We start from the raw sequence: 20,873 nt of genomic DNA, 5'->3' as shown, positions 1-20,873 counted from the left end.
AGATTATCGTGTCATGTGTGCCTTGTGGCCGTGTGTTTGGTCTAGATTCGAAGCCCTGCATGTGGGTGATTTCGTACGTACAGTAGATGCCGGTCATTTCTTCAATTATCTGTATGTGGTGCATTTGGTGGATTAGTGCCTGCGCACGTACCTACCTACCTGTTTGTACCTAGGCAAGTGTAGGTTTTTTTCCCCGGCGGGTCTACCCAAGTGATTTCTTCTCACGTGCCTGAGACCTGTCTTCCCACTTGTTCACTGATTGTCAACGAATTTTCGGTCAAGAAAAAGTCGTCCATGTCCGGGGTTCCTTGTATTAATGTTAATCCTCGTTCATGGCTTCCGGAGTCCCGGATTTACAGTGACAAATCAGGTGTGCACTTTTTTTTTCCCTTTGATTACCTAGGTAGGTGTCGGGGGCTGTGATGCCACAAAGGAAGGGATCTACGTCACAGTATTTATGCCGATATAATTTATCTTAGCATTGACTGGTAGAAAGGGGAGCCGTTCTACATAAGATAATCGTGACCATAAGGTACTACTTCTTTTACAGACTACTCTGTACTGCTTGTCTTGGACTAGCCACAACTTGGCGCTGACAGGTCCGACAAATGTCGAATGATGCCTCTCTCATTTCTGCTGCCTCTCTCATTTCTGCTGCCTCACTTGCAGACTACATGCACTTTGCAGAGTGCAGCAATGGCGAATGAAGCACCAGCGTCAATAAGGTGTGGCAGTGTCCTCTCGAGAAATCATGCGTGTATTCCGATTGGGTAAGCGCAAAGCTGCAAGGGCGCCTGCAACACCATGCAGCGGCATGAGAGTAAATCGGACTGGGTGGGCTGCTAGCCTGCTAGGCGATAAGGGTATCGGATCTCTCCAGATACGAAAATGCTTGGTGTGTTAATTGGCCGGTAGAGCCGCAACCCTTGGTGTTTTCCAAACGCATGGCGTGTATGGACTTGCTTTTCTTTCAATATGCTCCTGCACGGAGAATTTGATGTAGGTCTAGCGCCGTAACGGATTGGACATGCTTCCGTGTCTCTAGTTTCGGAGATATCCACGGATAGCCAGGCAAAATATCCAGGTGGTTGGGTATCTTAGCTCCAGAGGCAGGGTTCTTTCTGGTTCGCGAGATGGCGTCGAGAAAAGAAATGGCGATTCCTCTCCAAATGGCATGAGTTCGAGAGCAGTACATTTGCTCTAGAATCAGGATAGCAGTCCATCTGTCCACATGAGGTTCCCTTACCTTTTGTGTAACATCGGATCCCTTAGAAACGTGAGACATTTGGAAAGGGTGCTCCTAACGGGAGTTTGATCTGATTGACAGAGACAGGCCTGTCGTTGACATCCTGCCTGGCATTTAATGGATGTCAAGCTAAGACGGAGAGATCTGTCAATTGATTAGCCTGGACAATCCTCCGCAGCCAGGAGATGAGTTTAATCCAGATCCCCATGCGGGCTCGTATCCCACGAAGGTTCCGGCGATCAGGCTAGTCGAGGGCGCGAACCCCGGTACAAAGCCGGACGGCGGCAAGACGGTATGTGACAGTGAGTCTCCGTGCGCCGCCTCCAGCAAAGACTCCTTCCACCTCACTTCCGCAGCGTCGAGATGAACGGTTGATGGAGCTGAAGTCGAGCGTTCGTTGCTGTAGCTCGTCGTCATCGCAGCGCTAGCTCGCCTTTCTAGTACGTTCGGTCTTATCGATAGCGGAGACGCTCAGCCATCCCCAGCTGCTGCCCGGCGCCGCTGCCCAACGGTGGCCCTCGAAGACAGACCACTAACGACAGGGCTGGGGCTGATCCTCCTCTCCACGAGCACGCATCTCTCGGGGCCAAACGCTCCCTACTTAGGGACTGGGATTTGCTCCTGGGAGAGGAGACACCACATCATCGATCTCTCCTCTCTCCCCACCGTTGCGCATTCTAGGGATTCAGGCCCGACACCTTGCTCCCCCTCCACACGTTCGCTCGGTGCCGCCTTTGGCACGGTCACAGCCACAGGCTGGCTTCGCTCCTCCGTCCCTCGGACCCTCCCGCGGTCGCCCGCCCACTCGCCCAGTTCATTGTTCCTGGGACTGAAGGATCAACCTCAGGGGCCACCTTGGTCGTCGCAATCGGGAACTGCAAGCTGCGCACCCGTGGGTGAAGCCACCCCCAAATTTATTCTCCTTCCCCCCTCGACCTTTCTGCCCTTTTCTGTCCTGTGTTGTCTGTTCGATAAGAAGTCGTTCGGCGCAAGCTTGTTCGCCGTGAAAATGAAGGTATGCTTTGGCCCCCTCCCCTCCTTTCCTGGTCTGGCGTTCGGGCCCCCCTCGTTTATCTCGATTGTCGCTTGCTGACCGACCGACCCGCCGAAAAAAAGGCCATCAGGCGGTCGCTCAAAGGGGAGAGAGAATCCAAGCCCCAACACATCTCCATCACCCCTAAGTCCGCAATTGCGATTCTCCCACCTAAGAAGGTGAGTTCGTTTCGCGCACCCCCTCCAAATTAGCCGTGGTCTTGGCAGCCCTTTAATCGCGTCCGTGTGCATATTTAGGTGATCAAAGCTTTGTATGACTACACACCCGAGCCTGGAAACACACAGGAGCTCGCATTCAGCAAAGGAGACTTCTTTCACGTCATAAGCAGAGAAGACGACCCGGATTGGTACGAGGCTTGTAACCCATTAATCCCTAGTGCGCGGGGCTTGGTGCCAGTCTCTTTCTTCGAAGTCATCGGGAAGAACGAGAGGGACAGTAGTGGACCTGTCGACTTCCACAGACAGCAACCTCACGATTCGGGTTTTTCGGATCGAACAGACTCCACGAACACAACAAAACAGGGCGCGCTTGCAAGGATGTCTTCCATTGGCAAAGCTGCTGGCCATATGGTGTATGGCATCGTTCAGTATGACTTCCAGGCTGAACGACCCGACGAGTTGGATGCGAAGGCGGGGGAGGCGATCATCGTTATCGCCCAGTCGAACCCGGAGTGGTTTGTCGCCAAACCAATTGGTCGTCTGGGAGGTCCGGGACTCATCCCGGTGTCCTTCATTGAGATCAGGGACATGACGACAAACCAGCCGGTTGCAGACCCGCTTGAAGCAGTAAGGAGGGCAGGCGTTCCCAAGGTCGAGGAGTGGAAGAAAATGACTGCAGAGTATAAGAACAGCAGCATTACGCTGGGAAAGATCGAGTCTGGAGGAGGTTCTGGTGTTCAATCTGTCACGTCCGGCATGGAAAGAATGACCATGGGCCATGGAGGCCATGGTTATGCACACCACAATGGAAATGACTACGTAAGTAGTGTCGTTAGGTTAGACTGTGGGCACGAAGCTAATGTTACACCTGATCAGGGGCATCACAATTCTATTAAAAGCCAACAGCATTATCGTCAGCCCTCCCAGCATCAACAGCAACTTCTTGCGCCGGTCTCTGCCTCTGTTCCCCGGTACTGTTTCGATAATGATAAGTACTGGTACATCATCGAGGCCAAGATGGAGGATGGCCGTTGGTGGGAGCTGTCCAGATACTATCATGACTTTTATGACTTCCAAATCCAGCTGTTGACCCAATTCGAGGAGGAGGCGGGGAACAGAGGCAAACCACGAACCTTACCATTCATGCCTGGCCCCGTCACGCATGTCACCGACGCTATTTCCAATGGCCGACGGCAAAACCTCGATGATTACATCAAGAAGCTGCTGGCCATGCCGCCGCACATCTCTCGCTGCCAGCTGGTCCGTGAGTTGTTCGCGCCTCGCCCGGGCGACTTTGAGATCGACCCCAATGCTCTGGGAGACGATTACAGGCTCTCTGCTGGCTCCCAGCAGTCCAGCCACGATGCTTCGGGTAGCACATCCCGTCAGTCGTCGCAGGGCCAATTCAATGCTGGAACCGGCAGTTACTCTGCGTCTTCTGGACGTCTCTCGCACCAATCGCACTTATCCCACCGTACACAGCCGTCGCTGTCACAGAACAATGGTGCCACCCAGTCGCGCGCAGACCTCCAGGCTCAGATGATGAACCGGCAGCCGAGCTCCTTGACCCAGACGTCCACTAACTCTAGCGGAGCGATGAAGGTCAAAGTCTTCTTCCAGGACGACATTATCGCCATCCGTGTTCCAAACGATATCAATTTCCAGCAGCTTAAAGAAAAGCTCATTGACCGGCTCAAGGTCAATGAGGACATCATCATTCAATACAAGGACGAACCAACGGGCAATTATGTAGACATTATCAGCGACAATGATCTCGAGACGGCGCTCCAGCGGAACCCCAAGCTGACACTCTATGTTAACCTTGCTTAAGCTGCGGGTAATGTCACCGCTCTGGACAGAACAGCTTCATATCGCTCCTTCTTTCCCTTTCGACGACATCTATATACGGCGGATACGGCGTGATCGGCGTTGCGAATTTGGATTTTGGACCATCCGCCTCCCTACCCAGGCAGCGCAAAGATTTCTACTTTTCACGTTGGTCCTCTCGGATGATGGGATGATTGAATGAGATTTCTGGAACATTTATGCTTTTCCTTTTGATTATCTGGTCGACTTTACGTATTCCATTTGATGTTCCCATATTTTCATTTTTTTTTATCATTGATTCTTCATACCCGCTCTGCTTATGTGCTATGCTACCTTTTTTGTCAGCATCTCACTATGATTCAGGCGCCATCGTGCGTATGTGTTTGCGCATCTTGATGGTGTATGGGACGTTCCTAGGATGTTCCTTTCGATGATTTAGCATCTTTGGTTGCTACCAACCAATGACTTCATTTCTAATTTCTCTTCGTGCTTTGTCTACATGCTGTACTCTTCCTAACATGTGCTCAGTATCACAATTTTTTGAAGGGTACTCCATTCCGTCCTCCGGGATGCCAACGCCGTGGAACTTTGAAATTTCCTTTGTCAATGAAAAGCACATTCTTGCTTATTGTCTGTTTCCTTGATTGGACTTTGACCTTAAGGAGCGACTTCCCTTGTAGCAAAGGAGAGCCCGCGGATGGACGGCCTTGTTCCAACGAAGCTTTTCGATTACGTTGAAAATACTGCGTCAAGCGTGGCATGTCTGAATTTTACGCAGAGGTCGGAACATTGGGAAGGGAGATGGGTTCGTATGCGAGGAGGAACCGCTGATATGGGAAATGTGTTGTTCTGTGGTTAGAATGACAATCTAATCCGCAGATCTCATCGTCAGTGTCAAGAGAGCCAGCTTGGATCCCGACAATGTGACTTGATCCGCTTAGGGTGGTCTGATTGGTTAAAGAGGATCTCCGTGTTTCGGTGCAAATGTATTCAAAACTGTCAACTATGTACATACACCATCTGGTTTCCATACATACAGCGCGAGTCTTGCAACAAGCTTGTCAGGTTATCAACGCTTACTGTTATTCTTGATGTAAGTCGGATTTATATCCTAGCAGTCTCAAGTTGGATACGTTCAATCAGACTTTTTTTGTGGAAACTTGAAGGCTTAGAGTTTATCTGACCTTCACACTCCACCTGATCACGATACTATTGGCAGCATGTGATGAATTTCTACACGGTGGTCAACTGGTTGCCACCGCGGACCACGGGTGGATTTCGGTGTATCTGTGTCCCGGGTCGGCATCTTATTGGAGAACCGCCGACCATCTCCAAATCACATGATATCGGGATGAAGCCTCGGAGATGCGGAGCTGCGCAACCGCCACAACTAGATCGGGGCCTTCTCCGACTCGCACCTCAGCCTGGTTGGCGAAGGCTTGGTTATCTTCTGGGTCCGAGAATATATGAATCTTGGAGTTATAGAGGGGGTTGGCTGTGGTTCTTCTAGTATTATTATCGTGTGAGAACCTGCCTCTTTATCTCATTTTGCTACTGTGTATACTCCATTCCCCACTCTGGTGCGACCCCCCGCCAAACAAACGGCTATCGCGGGAAACTCGGACCTTATCCTCTAGATTCCTTTTTTACCCTTTCCGCTCCTTTTCTCTTTTACGCCCGTACGTACCTTTCGACTCTTCTAGGTGACGTCGGAACTTTATATCTATAGAGATGAGTCAGCCGTCGGCGAAAATTTGCGCAGATTGCGTGCGCGCGGCGTGGAGGACGAGTGGCGCATTAACGGCGGCCACGCGCGGTACCAGGAGGATACACACAAAAGAGTTCAAGAGGGCTGTGCATTCTGCTGGAAGAGATTGCGCGAGAGGTCCGCTATGCCATGCCTCGTCGGGTCTTGGATCTTCTAGTCAATCGAGATCCAGAGCGCTGCAGCAGAACCAGCGTGTGAGACGATTCGCGACGGCCAGCGAAAGTGTGGCTGTGGAACAGGAACAAGACGCGCGCAAGACTTCTTCGCTGGGACCTTTGGATGAATATGATCGCAGAGTGCAGGAGGGGCGATTGCGAGATGATCCGTTCCAAAGAGGTATGCTTTATTTCGTCTGATTCCGCTTCGGCATGGGTTTAAAGGAACCAGGCTAATCTGTCCGCGACTGCAGCTCTCATCCAACATCTGCAGGACCTGCACGACATGCTGAGAGGGTATACCCCTCCGAAAGTCGTCCACCCGAGCGTCGAATCCCTGAATACTAAGCCAAAGTCTTCTTTCTTTGGTTCCCTCTTCGGCCGCAGCAGCCCGCCCGAGGGTCCTACCATCCCTGAGAACCTGCCCAAGGGTCTATATATGTATGGAGATGTCGGGTGTGGGAAGACCATGCTGATGGATCTCTTCTACGACACCCTTCCGCCGAATATTCCATCAAAGACGAGAATACATTTCCACAACTTCATGCAGGATGTGCATAAGCGGATGCATAAGATGAAGATTCGTTATGGGAACGATTTGGACGTGTTGCCGTTGGTGGCGGCTGATATCGCGGAGTCGTCGAGCGTACTTTGTTTCGACGAGTTCCAGTGTACAGACGTTGCTGACGCGATGATTTTGAGGAGGTATGTCGGGAAGTCCTTTTAGCCTCTTTGGCTTCTCCTTTCAGTATGAGAATATTCGATCCGTGACTGACATATGCTTGCCAGACTTCTTGAGTCTCTGATGTCTCACGGCGTGGTCATCGTCACCACCTCCAACAGACACCCCGACGAGCTGTACAAGAACGGCATTCAGCGGGAGTCCTTCATCCCATGCATCCACCTCCTCAAGACTGTTCTGAAGGTTCTCAACCTCAACTCGAACACAGACTACCGCAAGATCCCTCGACCCCCGTCCGGTGTCTACCACCACCCGCTGGATATCGCGGCTGCTCGGCATGCCGACAAGTGGTTCGAGTTCCTTGGCGACCCGGTCAACGATCCCCCGCACCCTGCCAAGCACGAGGTTTGGGGACGTACCATCGAAGTGCCGCTGGCTAGTGGCAGAGCCGCAAGATTTTCGTTCCAGCAGCTGCTGGGCAGGGCAACTGGCGCGGCCGATTATCTCGAGCTGGTGAAGAACTACGACGCTTTCATCGTGACGGACGTTCCTCAGATGACTCTCAACATGCGTGATCTCGCGCGAAGATTCATCACGTTTATGGACGCGGTATATGAGAGCAAGGTACGTCGTCAATAATCTACATCAAGTCCCCATGAAATGGAATAAGTTACTGATACTCTCTATAGGCCAAACTCGTCCTCACAACCGCCGTCCCTCTAACCCAACTCTTCCTCTCTGACGCCGAGATCAAGGAAATCACCAGGTCATGGTCCTCTTCAAATTCGTTCAAGGCGACCGAGGCGAAGGGTGAAACGGCCGACGAGACCGCCGACCTCCCCGCCGATGCTTTGCGCAACATGATGGGCATGTCCATGGAAGAGCTCAAGTCCAAGGACGAGGAGCTGTTCGCATTTGCGCGTGCGCTCTCCCGTCTCGTGGAGATGGGCAGCAAGCAGTGGGTCGAGCGTGGGTTAGGAATGGGAATGAATGTTGAACAGGGCATGGAGGATCGGGAGGCGTGGAAGAAGACGAGGAGTCGGTGGAGCGAAGACAATATGTAAGAAAGGTATAGGTATCTACCATACCTACTGACTGTACGATACGACCCCATTGTTCTTATCCCCCTTTTTTTGAGTCTTTTGTTTTTCATAGAGCGGCGGTTCTTGTCGGACGTTAGAGGCTGTTGTGGGATGTACTGTACAGCACGCAAATATCCTTTCTTTTCTCCTCACATTCTCCCTTGGTTCTTGTGCCACTTTCGTTTGTTGGTCTTTTTGAGACAAAATGGATGGATACCTCGTTTATTCGTATATAGATGGACAGATAGCCTTCTTTTCTCTGTACAAAAATTGAAGACGGCCTTCGCTGTCCTCTGAGGCCATGAACATTGTTATAGAGACGTGTGCAAATTCTGTTGGATAATCTGGCAATCTCACGTGGACTTGCTGCACAATGGTATATGGAAATTCAGGATCTAGATCATGTAGATCATTTATGAAGAAAATACTTGAAAAGGGCACTAGAATCACTAAAAAGGAAGCATGCAGACTCAGCAACAGATCGTACGTATCGCACAAGGTTCTGGAGCCATACGGCCTTCACTCGCAGTGGAGGGAACCAACGCAGAAGGTCTTTTTCAACGGTCATAGACCGATAATACGTCCATGTCACATGTCACTAGCGTAGTCTACTACAGAGATAGATAAGTAGTAATTTGAACCCTTCAATTGATTATTACTATTACTTCTAGAATAATCACCCGGTTAGCTAGTTTTTTGCTTCCATGTTAACAAGCATTATTCCTCAAAAGGCCGCCCTTTCTTCCGACTTTCTGACGGGCTTCATTGAAGACTGAAATTTTGAAATTTTGAAGCAAGCCAAGACGCTACTACTTATCTAGGGCCGATTAGCACACCATCCCAGGTACAGTTAGGACGGTACTTAGCAGTAGGTAAGTACCCATAACGATTTACGCCTGCGGAGAGAAAATCGCTACTCTATGTGTCAATCGATTCCCAAGAACCGGGGACTCGAAGTCTCGAACTACGCAAGTAGGTAGGAATCGAGACCTATGAGCCGTGGAACCACAACATGCAACCGGGTCCTGGGTCCTACATGCAGGATTTTTGGGGGGAGGGGTTGGGCCCGTTGCCTTATGTATTGTGTAGTGTGTACTCTGACGGCAGACTGGCGTAGTATCATATGCACAATGCCACAACCTACCTAGGTCCTACGCCGCCGATCGGTGATCTATCAGGCAGGGGCCTGGCACCCTCATTTTCCCACAAACCACAAACCCTAGTGGTTACCCTAGTCTATCTTCTTCAAGGATCTGCTTCCTATTTTCCGAACCGCCTTGAACCTTCAGGTCAGTCTGTTAGTTTCTCCAGTCTTCCAGCCCAGAATGAAAGCCGGTTGTGTTTCGTTTTCCCGGGCCCGGACCTGGACTTAATTCCCCTGGGAAAGAGACATCTATACTCTGTAAATAACTCCGTCGATTCATAGGATAAATAACAGGATCAGTTGATCCTAGAAAAAAAAATTTCCCGTCTCGTCTCGTCTCGTCTCCGGACGAAAGAAGACGCGGCGTATACAAGTAGACTAGTGCTAGAAGTCGAATTGTTGTTGAGTTCGAGCAATGGCCGCAAATCGGACCCATGGAAGCCTGCGCAGCGCGGGGCAAACGACTCCACGAGCCTGTGTGCTGAGCGTGCCCAGTTAGCATGCAGTTTTCAAATTTGAGATCGAAATCGGAACCTGATCCCGTTTTTGAGACTTTCCTATTACTTCGATGGCCCCTGGTCCAATAGCGGAGCAAGCCGCGCGCGAGATTCGCGGAATAAGGTTGCAGAATCCCGCGGCGCCCCAAAAATTAAGCAATCAGGTAAATTTCGCGATTCGAAAAAAGGGTTTGGATTTCTGTTGGTGTCGGATTTGGACGCGCGGTTTGGTTCGTTGGGAGGTTCCTAGCTAAACTATGCGTAGTAAATAACTAAACAATGACAATAATGATGAGTCATACTACCGTAATCTTATTTATATGGCCAGCTCTCTCACGGGGTGGCTTCTCCTTGCGGGAAGAAAAGGAGTTTGCAGTTAAGCGCCTTGTTGAAAAACTTGGTTGTTCCTCAACAGCGTTGTTGTTTTGTTTGTTGTGTGATATACCTGGTCTTCTTATCCTTGTTCCCTGGAGGACTGGAGGCCTGAGCGCTTGGTTCGAGTCGACGGTGTCTTGGTAGAGTCAGACCTACTTTAAGGTACCTGTGCTAGGTGGTACCTAGTGTTGATGGCTCCGGGTCAATGCACCATACGATCAATTGCTCTCTCAAATCAGGAGTAAACGAACAATAATTTATTGGGGATATCCTATTCAAGTTTTGGAGAGGGGGTTTTTTGGATTCCCGATTTCGAATGATTCGGATATTCGGATCAGGGGAGGTAGCACTTACTGTATTCTTTTTACAAGTACAGAGCACTGTGTCAGTAGATAGGTAGCAGTATCTCAAGCCCTCACGTACCCGTCATCATTGATTAAGCAAATGAGAGTTTCAGCCACTATCTAAGTAGGTACCTAATCCATGTGCCTACTTAATTCATAACCTAATAAGGAGATACCTGGCAGGGCGCCTGTGCGCATGGTATCAGTGAGGTCCTCCATAATCCCCTTTTCTAGTACATACCAAAATAAGGGATTTACTCCGTAGAGCAACATGCAGTAGTCTCTCACCACACATTTCCCTGCATGCAGACGGAGAAAGGATCCGTCTACAGTTCCAGAATCCTATTGGATCGGGGATTATCTTGTGTCCTGCTGAAGATCGGCACGCGCCCGCGCGTGTGAGATTTCAGCAGAAACTCAATTTTGCAGACGTGCAGACATGTAAACTACTGCCCCGTTAACTACTAGTGGAGGGCTCTAAAAAAAATTCCTGACAGGGGTCCATGGATTTAGGAGCAGATTTTTTAGTCTCTGGGTTCAAAATACGAGCATGGAATTTTTGATCTTATTAGACAACCTCAGCGGCCCGTCACATGCGGTTCTCGGCCCGAGACCAGCCCTTAAGGTAGAAAGACCCCTACTGACAAGGATGTAGTACTTTGACAATTGTGGCATATTGCAAAATTGACTTCAGACTTTTCAGCCATGTTTGGGTTCCGAGACGTGCGGTGAGCCTTAGCACTAATGTAAAGCTGCAAGATCGACAAATGATGGACGCGGGCCCCAAAAAAAAGGGTATTAGCATGCGGTTCCGAATCTGGGTCGTAAGTTGACAACCTGCGTCTCCACTAACTGGCTTCCTCTCCGGACTCCACGAGACGGACGGGACCACGTCAGAAAGATAAGAGCCAAGAAGGATTTGCGGGCTCAAAGTCAATAAGCGCGCGGGCCAATTCGAAGCCAAAGAATAATAGGTAGTAGATATAAAGAATGGGGATGGTCCGGATTGGTGGTTTTAAACTTGGTTTCCAGACCTTTAAAGGATTTGAGACCTGTGCGGGAGAAAATACTTTAGCTACCCTACTTACCTATAATATTTAATACCCGTCGAGAGTACCTATCTACGATTGTGTCTGTCCAGAAGTCTGTTTAGATTCTGATAGCAAAGAAGATGACGATCCCCGGGGAAGCTGGAAGAGGTCAAACTGCGCTACCAGATCTAAGTGATGTTCTGCAGGCTGGTGAAGTAATATGAAATCCTTTATCTTAACGCTGCATATCACTGTACCAGAAAGAACTGTTAACTAATTTTCAGAATCAACGCATGGAGGATGACGATGCCGACTCCGCCATCGGCTCAGAGACCAGGTCAAGAAGCACCTCCATCGCCTCCTCCGTTTTGAACTACAAGTATGAGAATGGGCGCCGCTATCATGCATACCGTGAAGGGGCCTACCTCCTCCCCAACGACGACATGGAGCAGAACCGTCTCGATCTGGGCCACCACATATTCCGCTTGGTGCTGGGCGGGCAGTTGTACCGCGCCCCCATCACGAAGAACCCACAACGCATCCTGGATTTTGGAACAGGGACAGGAATTTGGGCTATCGACATGTACTTGCGCCTAGATCCATGTTCCCGTACCATGATTGATTCAATCAATCCTAACACGGTTGTCTTTGTCCAGGGCAGACGAATTCCCCAGCGCCGAAATCATCGGGACGGATCTCAGCGCCATCCAACCATCCTGGGTGCCCTCCAACTGCAAATTCTACGTCGAAGACGTCGAGAGCGACTGGACGTGGTCCCCAGACCAGAAATTCGACTTCATCCACGGCCGCGGCATGGCCGGTGGGATCGGCGACTGGCACCGTCTCTACCGGCAGGCCTACGAGCATCTGAAACCGGGCGGGTGGCTCGAGATGCAGGAGTACGAGACGGAGGCGCACTCGGACGATGGGACACTAGAGGCGACGACGTTCATCAAGGCCTGGCAGTGCCAGATTAACGAGGCGAGCAGGGAGTTTGGGAAGAGCTTTAATGAGGCGGCGGCGCAGAAGGAGAGGCTCATTGAGGCGGGGTTTGTGGATGTGAGAGACGATATTTATAAGGTTCGTTTTCTTCCTTTCCTTTACTATATAATCAACGATTTTAGCTATTTGCGTTGCGCGCAGCAGGGCATAAGTACCTAACTCACCGATATTTCATATACAGGTCCCTATCGGACCATGGGTAAAAGACCCCCGACTGAAAGAGATCGGCCAGTACAGCCTGCTCGGGATGCTCGAAGCCGTCGAGCCGTTTACCCTCGCGGTCGCCACGCGCGTCTTGAAACTCTCCACGGAGGAAGTCCGTGAGTTGATCGAGGGCGTCAAGGCCGAGTTCCAGAGCGGCAAGTATTATCTTTACGGCAAAGTCCACTTCGTATACGGGAGGAAGCCAGAAAGTCAGATGTCATGATTTTAGAAATTTGTGCGTCTGGGCTGCAATGTGGGGGGAGAGGAAGGCTTGGTTGGAAGTTCAACACTGATAACGACTTTATGACCTCGACGATTTTTCTTTTTTATTTACCCTCTTTGGAAAGCGGCCTTTCTTTGTTTTAGCGGGGAATGTCTCATGATCTCGTGGCCAGATAGCCACGTACCTCTCAGTACAGATAGTACCTGCATGGAGCTGTCAATACGTGCACATGTTCGAGATATTATTCATAGCCTAAATAATGTAATTATTCTGTTTCTGTGCTTCAAAAGTTCCCGGGTTCATTGCACACATAGACCACGATTGTTCTTCAGGGATAAGTTGTGGGAAGCTAATAAGTGTGTGTTGCAACCCTGCTGGATTCAATTTTACATCTTGTCAATCCGGCCATGTACATGTGCACCGGCAGTACAACACAATTACTCTATCATAGTGGACAATGTTGTACATGGTGTGTCTTCCAAGTTACCCATACATCCATTGTTACTTTCTGTTGGAGGTTGCCGGCTTGGACCTAGCCGGCCCGTTTGCTCGCCTATATCAACCTCCTCATAGTCAGCCTGCTTCCTGCTTCCTAGAACCCACCACAGTCACTCATTCAACTCATCTATCTTACCCCTTCTATCTGAGACTTTCTGACCCATTATTTCAGGAAACAAGAACTCGTTGTTTGTCAAGAACAAAGAGATGTAGTTACTTGCCCAAGTAGGCTGGATGCAGAGAGCATGAAGTGTGCTCTGCACTAGAAAATAAGATCGAGGCCCACATATATTAGGGTAACAGGGTATCTTAGGTACCTAGGTAGGCAGACACACGTGTCTGAATAATAGGTACGTACAGTGGTACAGCACATGTGCTGTACCACAATTTTGGTCCCTGCATCTTTTAAGTTTCTAAAGACCTAAGTATTAGATGGATTTCCATACATGTCCCAATAGTTCATGCTAAGATCCAGAACTAGAAATTCTCTCAAAAATAAGGAATTAAAAAAATCCCCCTGGGTTATTAAATACTACTGACCTAAGTACTCATGTAGACCGGGCCCAAAATTAAGCAAACTATATCTGAGGAGCTTACTATTTTAAGATCTAATGTCGTACCCGGATACTGAAGAAGAGAAGATATCTTAGGCCCCCTTTTCCCTTCTACGGTTGTTGACAGTCGCTTCGGCAAACACCACCCGACAATGACACGGGGATCAAGGGAATGTCTCGGGAAACAGTTCGAATGACTGGTCCACGCATGGGGCAGTCCCCATCCTCACGAGACGAATAATTCGGGATTTTTTGCCTATGTCTAACAGGTATGTTCCCGGGAGTTATTGTATTTGCTTCTTCGGTTAATTAGATTTAGGGGGCCTGCATGTCCCTGCCACTCATTTTCTTCCTATTTTTAGGTTTTAGTGAACGTGAAAGATTACCTAGGTAGGTAGTAGCTTGGGTTTGAGCTTTTAATCGATCTCTCCAGAACAGTGAATAGCTCCTTCGTTATTCTAGGACTTCTCTTGAAGGCCCAGTCTACTTTTTCTTCGGCCTTCAACTCTGAACAATTCGTTACTGACATACTGTCTCCGGACTCGAGAATCGTCCACTCTCAACGGGACACGACGGGTCCTATTGCCAGTGAGTGGCATGGCGTTCAAGATGTCGCGCTCGCGGCGCCTGTCGATCGTCATTGGTGTGTCGCTCTCTTTCTTCCTTGCTGAGGTCTCGGGTAAGTTATCGAAGATCAACATAACTGACTGACCCGTTCCTTGCAAATTGACTGACTCTCTACTCCAAATTTTAGTTGGGTTCTATACACATTCCCTCGCGTTGGTGGCTGATGCTTTCCATTACGTATGTACTGTTTATGCCAACCCCGCAACGTCTTACAAAGGCCATTTACTGATCATTTTCACAACCCAGCAGCTAAACGACCTCGTTGGATTTATCGTCGCTCTGGTCGCGCTCAAGGTTCGTAACCGTGGGGCTCACTGTTCATCTACTTAATTGATTAAACTTCATCTGTTCCAGGATGCTAACGCGTTGTTTGCATATCTAGATATCAGCGACAAGCGATTCTCCCAAAGCGCTCTCGTTTGGCTGGCAGAGGGCGCAGCTCCTGGGAGCCTTTTTCAACGGCGTGTTCTTGTTGGCTTTGGGAATCAGCATATTCCTGCAGTCGGTCGAACGCTTCGTGTCGTTGCGACGTTTGTCTCCCTGCACTTTCTTTCATTCGGGGAGGGCCGGTTTTGAAGAGAGAAACTGATTGCTATCTCTTGGCTGTACAGGTGTCGAAAACCCCAAGGTTATACTGGTAGTTGGATGTGTTGGCCTCGGTCTCAACCTTATCAGTGCCTCGTTTCTGCACGGTTAGCTGGCTCGTGTGCATGGTGTTTTGGATATGAAAGTGCCATGCTGACGAGATGTTAGAGCACGACCATGGCCACCATGACCTCGAACATACTCCTATTGTGCCGCATGCCGCATCCCCTGCTGTGGACAATCCAATTGAGGGAGTGGAAGCTTGCGGTCTTGAGGTTTGTCCGACCCTCGTTACAAACTTTTTGATTGTCTTTTGACCGTCCTACCCGTAGTCACTTCGGCCCCAACATCATGAGCACCGTCACCATTTGATCAGACCGGTCGCCAAGGGCTATGACCTTGGAATGATGGGTGTCCTGCTTCATGTACTCGGCGATGCAGCCAATAATCTTGGAGTTATCATCTCAGCGCTGGTGATTTGGCTGACTCACTACGACGGTAGATATTATGCTGATCCCGCGGTGAGCATGGCGATTGCAGTGATGATTCTGTTCTCCTCTCTTCCTCTTGGTATGCCCAGCCCCTGGCCCAACATGATGGATCTGTTAGCTGATCAAGTCCGGACCGAATAAGTGAGGCGTTCCGGTGTCATCCTGCTAGAGAGTGTTCCCAACGGCGTCGATCTGGGGGATGTGAAGCATGACCTGGAGAAGGTCAGATTGAGCTGCACCTCCCTCATTGATGAATCTAAGTTTGCATATAGATCCCCGGTGTCCTCTCCATCCACGAATTGCATGTCTGGCGCCTCAACCAGCAAAAGTCCCTCGCATCTGTGCACATCGTCATCTCAGACCGATCGATATCCAGTTTCCACAAGATGGCCAAGATCATCAACGAGTGCTTCCATGCCTACGGGATTCACTCCGCCACCCTGCAACCTGAACTCAGTGCAGCCACAATGAACATGGAAAGTGAAAATGACTTGCGGCGGATGCAGGCTGTCAAGTGCCAGATCTCTTGTGGGACGCTGTGTGAGGAGTTGACGTGCTGTGGGTGAGTTGTCTTCATCGCGGAATGACTGCGGGACTAAAGAGACGGTGAAGAAATACCACCCTCGTTGACCACTGAGCATTGGGCTTCAAGCTGACATCCCGAGCCTTAAACAATCCACGCAGCAACATTAGTAGGTTAAGGACTCCGTGCTTGACAATTGACAAACAGGCTCTTGACATTCTGATTGGTCTTTGGTTTGATTTCGCCATTGGATGAAAGGATTAGATGTTGAGAGACTGTTTTCTCCAAAAGGACTGCGGTGCCGATGTGAGCTTGCAAGGGTGAAAGAGGACCCTGAATTGCTCTAGTGCATCTCGAGGACTGGACTAGGATCTGGACTTGTGGCATGGGGCGCGCGCTTCGCACGCTAACAGGCGATTGTTGTTGTTCCTGTCGGCTGCGGGGCGCGGCCAAACCCAAGATGGTGTAGAAAGAAATGGAAGCAAAAACGTTTGTATCCTTGTATGGACAGCCCTGCCTAGCGGGCGAGCACCGCCAGCTAGGCTGGATACGGACGTAACCCGAGCTGCTTGACGGTGACAAACAGGCTGCATATATAGAGTCTGAGGCAGAGCGAAACCCGTAGATTAAAAAAGGGACCGTCTTTCATCTGTTGCGGGGAAGATGTCGGGCCTGCCGGAGGGCCTGTCGAAAGACGTCACGCTCGCCAACGGGCCCGAGGACAGCATCTCGGACCTGTCGTGGTCGTCGGCTGGCAACTATCTGGCCGTGGCGTCCTGGGACAGTAAAGTCCGCATCTACGATGTTTCGCAGACGGCTTCGGGCGAGGGCAAGGCCCTGATGCAGTTTGACGCCCCAGTGCTGAGTTGCTGCTGGTCCAAGGTAAGTTTTGTCATAAGCTTCTGTGGAGTCGACGCGACCTCCATAGATCGCAAGTTCCAACACAACGCTGGAGACATAACTCACACTCATTCTACAGGATGGACAAAAAGTCATTGGCGCTGGAGCAGACAAGACAGCCCGGATCCTGGATCTTGCGGCCAACGGCGCGGCTCCCCAGCAGGTGGCCGCGCACGACGCGCCCATCCGCTCGGTGCGCTTCTTCGAGGCCCCCAATACCAACGCCCCGATGATCGCGACCGGCTCGTGGGATAAGACGGTGCGATATTGGGACCTCAGGCAGTCGACGCCCGTCGCGACACTCACCTGCCAGGAGAGGGTCTACACCATGGACATACGGGACAAGCTCTTCGTGATCGGGACCGCCGAGCGACATATCCACATTGTCGACCTGAACAACCCGACCACGTTCTACAAGACGATCCAGAGTCCCCTCAAGCAGCAGACGAGGGTAGTCAGTTGTGTTCTCGATTCGTCTGGGTTCGCGGTTGCCAGTATCGAGGGGCGATGCGCGTTTCACTATGTCGATGAGAAGAATTCAAGGTAGAGTAGATGTCTACATATACTACTAATCTGTCAGGGACTTAAGTCCAGTCGACGCAATGTTAACATTACCTCTTTAGTTCCAACTTCTCCTTCAGATGCCATCGAGAACCACCCTCCAACAACCAAGTCAAGGTCTACGCCGTCAACGCCATCTCCTTCCACCCGGTCTACGGCACCTTCAGCACCGCAGGCTCGGACGGGACCTTCCACTTCTGGGACAAGGATGCCCACTCCCGCCTCAAGGGCTATCCGACTGTTGGCGGAACCATCTCCGCCACTGCGTTCAACCGGGACGGGACCATTTTCTCGTACGCGATCAGCTACGACTGGAGCAAGGGGTACTCGTTCAATAATCCGCAGTACCCGAATAAAGTGATGCTGCACCAGAGCACTGACGAGGAGTGCAAGCCACGGACGGCAAAGAAGAAATGATGAAATATATCCTTCGTTTGGATGATGCTTGAGTTCAAGAATAAAGTGAAAAAAAACAAGAAAGGAAGAAAAGAAAAGAGCAGAGGACGTCACCTCGAGATCAAAGAACCCTCACTTAAACCGCTTACATGATTCCCATTTGTACCAGGAAATTTGCGAATTTTGTTGCTTTTGGATCAAACCACGCATACATGCTCTGTAGTCGCACAACCACATCGCTAGGGAAGGACATTTGCTGCATATCTGACCACTTTGAAGGCTATTCACTTTACGTACTAAGGGGAGATGGATATTCGTTTCTTGCCTTGTCCATATATCCTACCAATCATCATCTAGGTAGGACCTTACCTCTTTGGGAAACATTTGCCACAAAAAGAAACCGTCTCGGAATCATGTTCTATGTTTATATATTTGGAAGAATCTAAAATGCGTTTGAATATGATATCATACCCTGTGGATCCTTCTACGCTGAAGATTCTTGGCTCTTTGAGACGAGTTGAGTTTATGGGAATTTGGAGGTCCAGTTCCCCAAGTCTAAGATAAGATAGTATTACTCCTAGGTTTGGCTATAAGACCAGGTTACTACTTTATTTTTCACCTGCAGCTGGCGAACTAAATGAACCTCTGCTTGGCAGAAATCGATTTGATGATGTAAGTTTATGCTTCCATATTCCCCGGTTCAACTCCTCCCAAAAGCGATCATCTGCTCACAGCGTGGATCAAGAACCATTGCACCCGGATTCTTGGAATGATGAACTCTATGAATTGATTTAGCATGCGTGTCCAGTACCCCAGGTAGCTACCTAGCCATCCATAAGATCGCAGAGATGTAACCTGTCACCTCACGTCTAAAACATGCAACTCATCAACATCAACTGGGTATCTGTATGTACAGTACGTAAATCAGAAACCAGCGCCTCATTTAACCCAGACCAAACGACCGCTCTGGGAGCGACCACAGGAAAAGGCTGTACAGATAAATAGACATAGGGGAAAAAAAGAAAACCGAAATGCTTCGACGCATGCATGCATAGGAATAGATATCAAAGGCCAACCAAACCAACTCCCCTCATTGTTCATGGCTTCAAGAATCACGATTTCAATTCGATCTAGAGCACTTCACTTCATCCCTGGCTGTGACTCTGATTGTGGTGGCTGTGGTTGCAGTTCGTACATCGGTTGTGGTTGTGTTTGCTGCTGCTGATGCACCTCCAACCACCCGCTCCGATGCCACGTCGCGAGGGTGGCGTTGCACCTGCCGCAGTGGTGCACGGCGTCCTTGACTGACTCGATCAGGTACGGGACGCAGCCGAGACAGAAGCAGAAGCAGAGGAGGCAGGCCCATGCACTATAAATTAGGTAACATTTCCCTGTCAGTATGTATTCCCTTTAAGTACGTTCTATTGAGGTTGATTTGGTATGGTATACATACTGCGTCGTATTCCCACTCTCATACGAGACGCTCGTGATCTCCCGCTGTCCGCACACCGGACAGTCCACAGGCGCGGGCGCCTTGGTCAGAGTTGAGATAGGTTTCGCCGTGAGGTAGACCTGCTGTGCGCCGGGTGTGTAGATGTCGATGAGTTCTTGCTGAGGTATTCGTGCGTAGAACGAGTCTGGTTGCAGGTACGTTTGGGGCTGTTGTTGTTGTTGTTGCTGCTGCTGTGGGGGGTATGCCTGGGGCGGGAAGGTGGATTGGAGGGTGCTGTGATTGCGGTTTAGTTGTTAGCTAGGTGTGTTTTTTGTCTTTAAGAGAATATGGAGGTATATATGACTTGAAGAAATGAAGACATACCGTGTTTCTGGCGGTGGGCTTCTTGACAATTCGTAAGGAGCTACTGCGTTGGAATCGGATGTCAGTTAAGTCGGAATCGAGGACGCTATGCTCGATGAATGAAGCATTGACTATGAGTGAGTCACTTACCGGGCGTCCTGTTTTCGCCACGACTGGTTGTTTTGGCTTCCTGTTCAGTCGACATGGTTGCAATGTGCTGTGTTCACGGCACTTATATTTACAAATGTGGGATTAAAGCAATAAGATAGAGCTTGGAACACGGTCAAAGATGGAGTCGAGAAAAGTGAAGATAACACTCTGCAAGTGCAGAAAGCTAGCAGGTAGTGACTGTAGGTACCTAGTAATAACGAAAGAAGAAGGATTAAATAAGAGAGAGCAACACACGTCTCTTAAGCTGCAAGCTGCACAGACTAACATTTTCTATGTTAAGAACCCATGCACTACTAACTCAGCCGTGCGGCTTTTACCCGATTCAGCCTCGTATGAGGAGTACTCCGTTGGCACTGGAGGCTGAAGAATGGGGGCTGTGTTTAGTAGTTGTACGTACAGCGCACTATGCAGAATTGCCTATAGGGGCACATGGGCGCCGATCAGGCCACCCAATTATATCACCGAGTTAAGAGCTGCAGCGGCGCAGTCGTACCTTGCTATTCCGTGGTACCTAGACTCGTGTTCACTACGACCTACCGCGACTGTTAAATGGTTAAAAAAGCTGCGCGGAGTACGTGCGTATAATTGCGAAGTTCCTGGTGTCCGAGTACCAGATTTATCAAGATAATCAAATTTTCGCTAGAATAAAAATACGGAAATTGAATCTTGGCACGCACTCGATAAGATAAGTATCTCTTTGAGTTGGCGATGCTCGTGTGGGGTCGCTTTTTTGTAGATCAATTTGTCTGTGTTACGGTGATAATTATAGTGAAAAGGCCTAACTTAGTTAAAGAAGGGGCCCCCTAAGGGCCCCAAGTGCTTACCTAACATTACTGTTAGCAGCATTCCCTAAGGTCGTAGCTCTTCCTGGCGGTTAAGTTCAGTAGGTTGCCATATCTTTCGGCACCCCCTCTCCCGTGTCCAAGCCACCCACCCTGCCGCTTTTGCTATATTGCGCTCTGGGCTGGCTTTGCCTAGGG

At 49.9% G+C, this 20,873-nt stretch overlaps 6 protein-coding genes across 6 annotated transcripts; 5 read left to right on the top strand and 1 right to left on the bottom strand.

Annotated features, from left to right (window-relative positions):
- Window positions 1-696: 696 nt before the first annotated feature.
- Window positions 697-4,288, top strand: VTN00DRAFT_418 (uncharacterized protein; the record flags this gene model as incomplete). Its single annotated transcript, XM_069430579.1, has 6 exons — window positions 697-770; window positions 1,406-1,538; window positions 1,653-2,261; window positions 2,363-2,458; window positions 2,537-3,277; window positions 3,335-4,288. 6 exons carry the CDS (start codon window positions 697-699, stop codon window positions 4,286-4,288), a joined length of 2,607 nt encoding a protein of 868 aa, XP_069291126.1.
- Window positions 4,289-6,016: 1,728 nt separating this feature from the next.
- On the top strand, window positions 6,017-7,954 carry VTN00DRAFT_417 (uncharacterized protein; the record flags this gene model as incomplete). Its single annotated transcript, XM_069430568.1, has 4 exons — window positions 6,017-6,389; window positions 6,463-6,913; window positions 6,998-7,514; window positions 7,580-7,954. 4 exons carry the CDS (start codon window positions 6,017-6,019, stop codon window positions 7,952-7,954), a joined length of 1,716 nt encoding a protein of 571 aa, XP_069291125.1.
- Window positions 7,955-11,503: 3,549 nt separating this feature from the next.
- On the top strand, window positions 11,504-12,792 carry VTN00DRAFT_416 (uncharacterized protein; the record flags this gene model as incomplete). The annotated part of the gene is made up of 4 exons (XM_069430557.1): window positions 11,504-11,578; window positions 11,648-11,946; window positions 12,020-12,443; window positions 12,547-12,792. 4 exons carry the CDS (start codon window positions 11,504-11,506, stop codon window positions 12,790-12,792), a joined length of 1,044 nt encoding a protein of 347 aa, XP_069291124.1.
- A 1,649-nt stretch (window positions 12,793-14,441) lies between these two features.
- VTN00DRAFT_415 (uncharacterized protein) lies at window positions 14,442-16,184 on the top strand (the record flags this gene model as incomplete). Its single annotated transcript, XM_069430546.1, has 10 exons — window positions 14,442-14,523; window positions 14,599-14,648; window positions 14,718-14,765; window positions 14,854-15,001; window positions 15,083-15,163; window positions 15,225-15,331; window positions 15,389-15,626; window positions 15,690-15,769; window positions 15,820-16,109; window positions 16,160-16,184. The coding sequence occupies 10 exons, from the start codon at window positions 14,442-14,444 to the stop codon at window positions 16,182-16,184; spliced, it is 1,149 nt and encodes a 382-aa protein (XP_069291123.1).
- Window positions 16,185-16,733: 549 nt separating this feature from the next.
- VTN00DRAFT_414 (uncharacterized protein) lies at window positions 16,734-17,948 on the top strand (the record flags this gene model as incomplete). The annotated part of the gene is made up of 3 exons (XM_069430535.1): window positions 16,734-16,952; window positions 17,050-17,513; window positions 17,594-17,948. The coding sequence occupies 3 exons, from the start codon at window positions 16,734-16,736 to the stop codon at window positions 17,946-17,948; spliced, it is 1,038 nt and encodes a 345-aa protein (XP_069291122.1).
- A 1,119-nt stretch (window positions 17,949-19,067) lies between these two features.
- On the bottom strand, window positions 19,068-19,927 carry VTN00DRAFT_413 (uncharacterized protein; the record flags this gene model as incomplete). The annotated part of the gene is made up of 4 exons (XM_069430524.1): window positions 19,068-19,296; window positions 19,381-19,653; window positions 19,744-19,786; window positions 19,873-19,927. 4 exons carry the CDS (start codon window positions 19,925-19,927, stop codon window positions 19,068-19,070), a joined length of 600 nt encoding a protein of 199 aa, XP_069291121.1.
- Window positions 19,928-20,873: the final 946 nt, after the last annotated feature.

This window comes from Thermoascus crustaceus (assembly GCF_041956765.1).
Source record: "Thermoascus crustaceus strain CBS 181.67 unplaced genomic scaffold VTN00scaffold_1, whole genome shotgun sequence".
Taxonomy (NCBI): domain Eukaryota; kingdom Fungi; phylum Ascomycota; class Eurotiomycetes; order Eurotiales; family Thermoascaceae; genus Thermoascus; species Thermoascus crustaceus.
The sequence above is the reverse complement of the archived record's forward strand: the minus strand, read 5'-3'. Positions and strand labels throughout refer to the sequence as shown.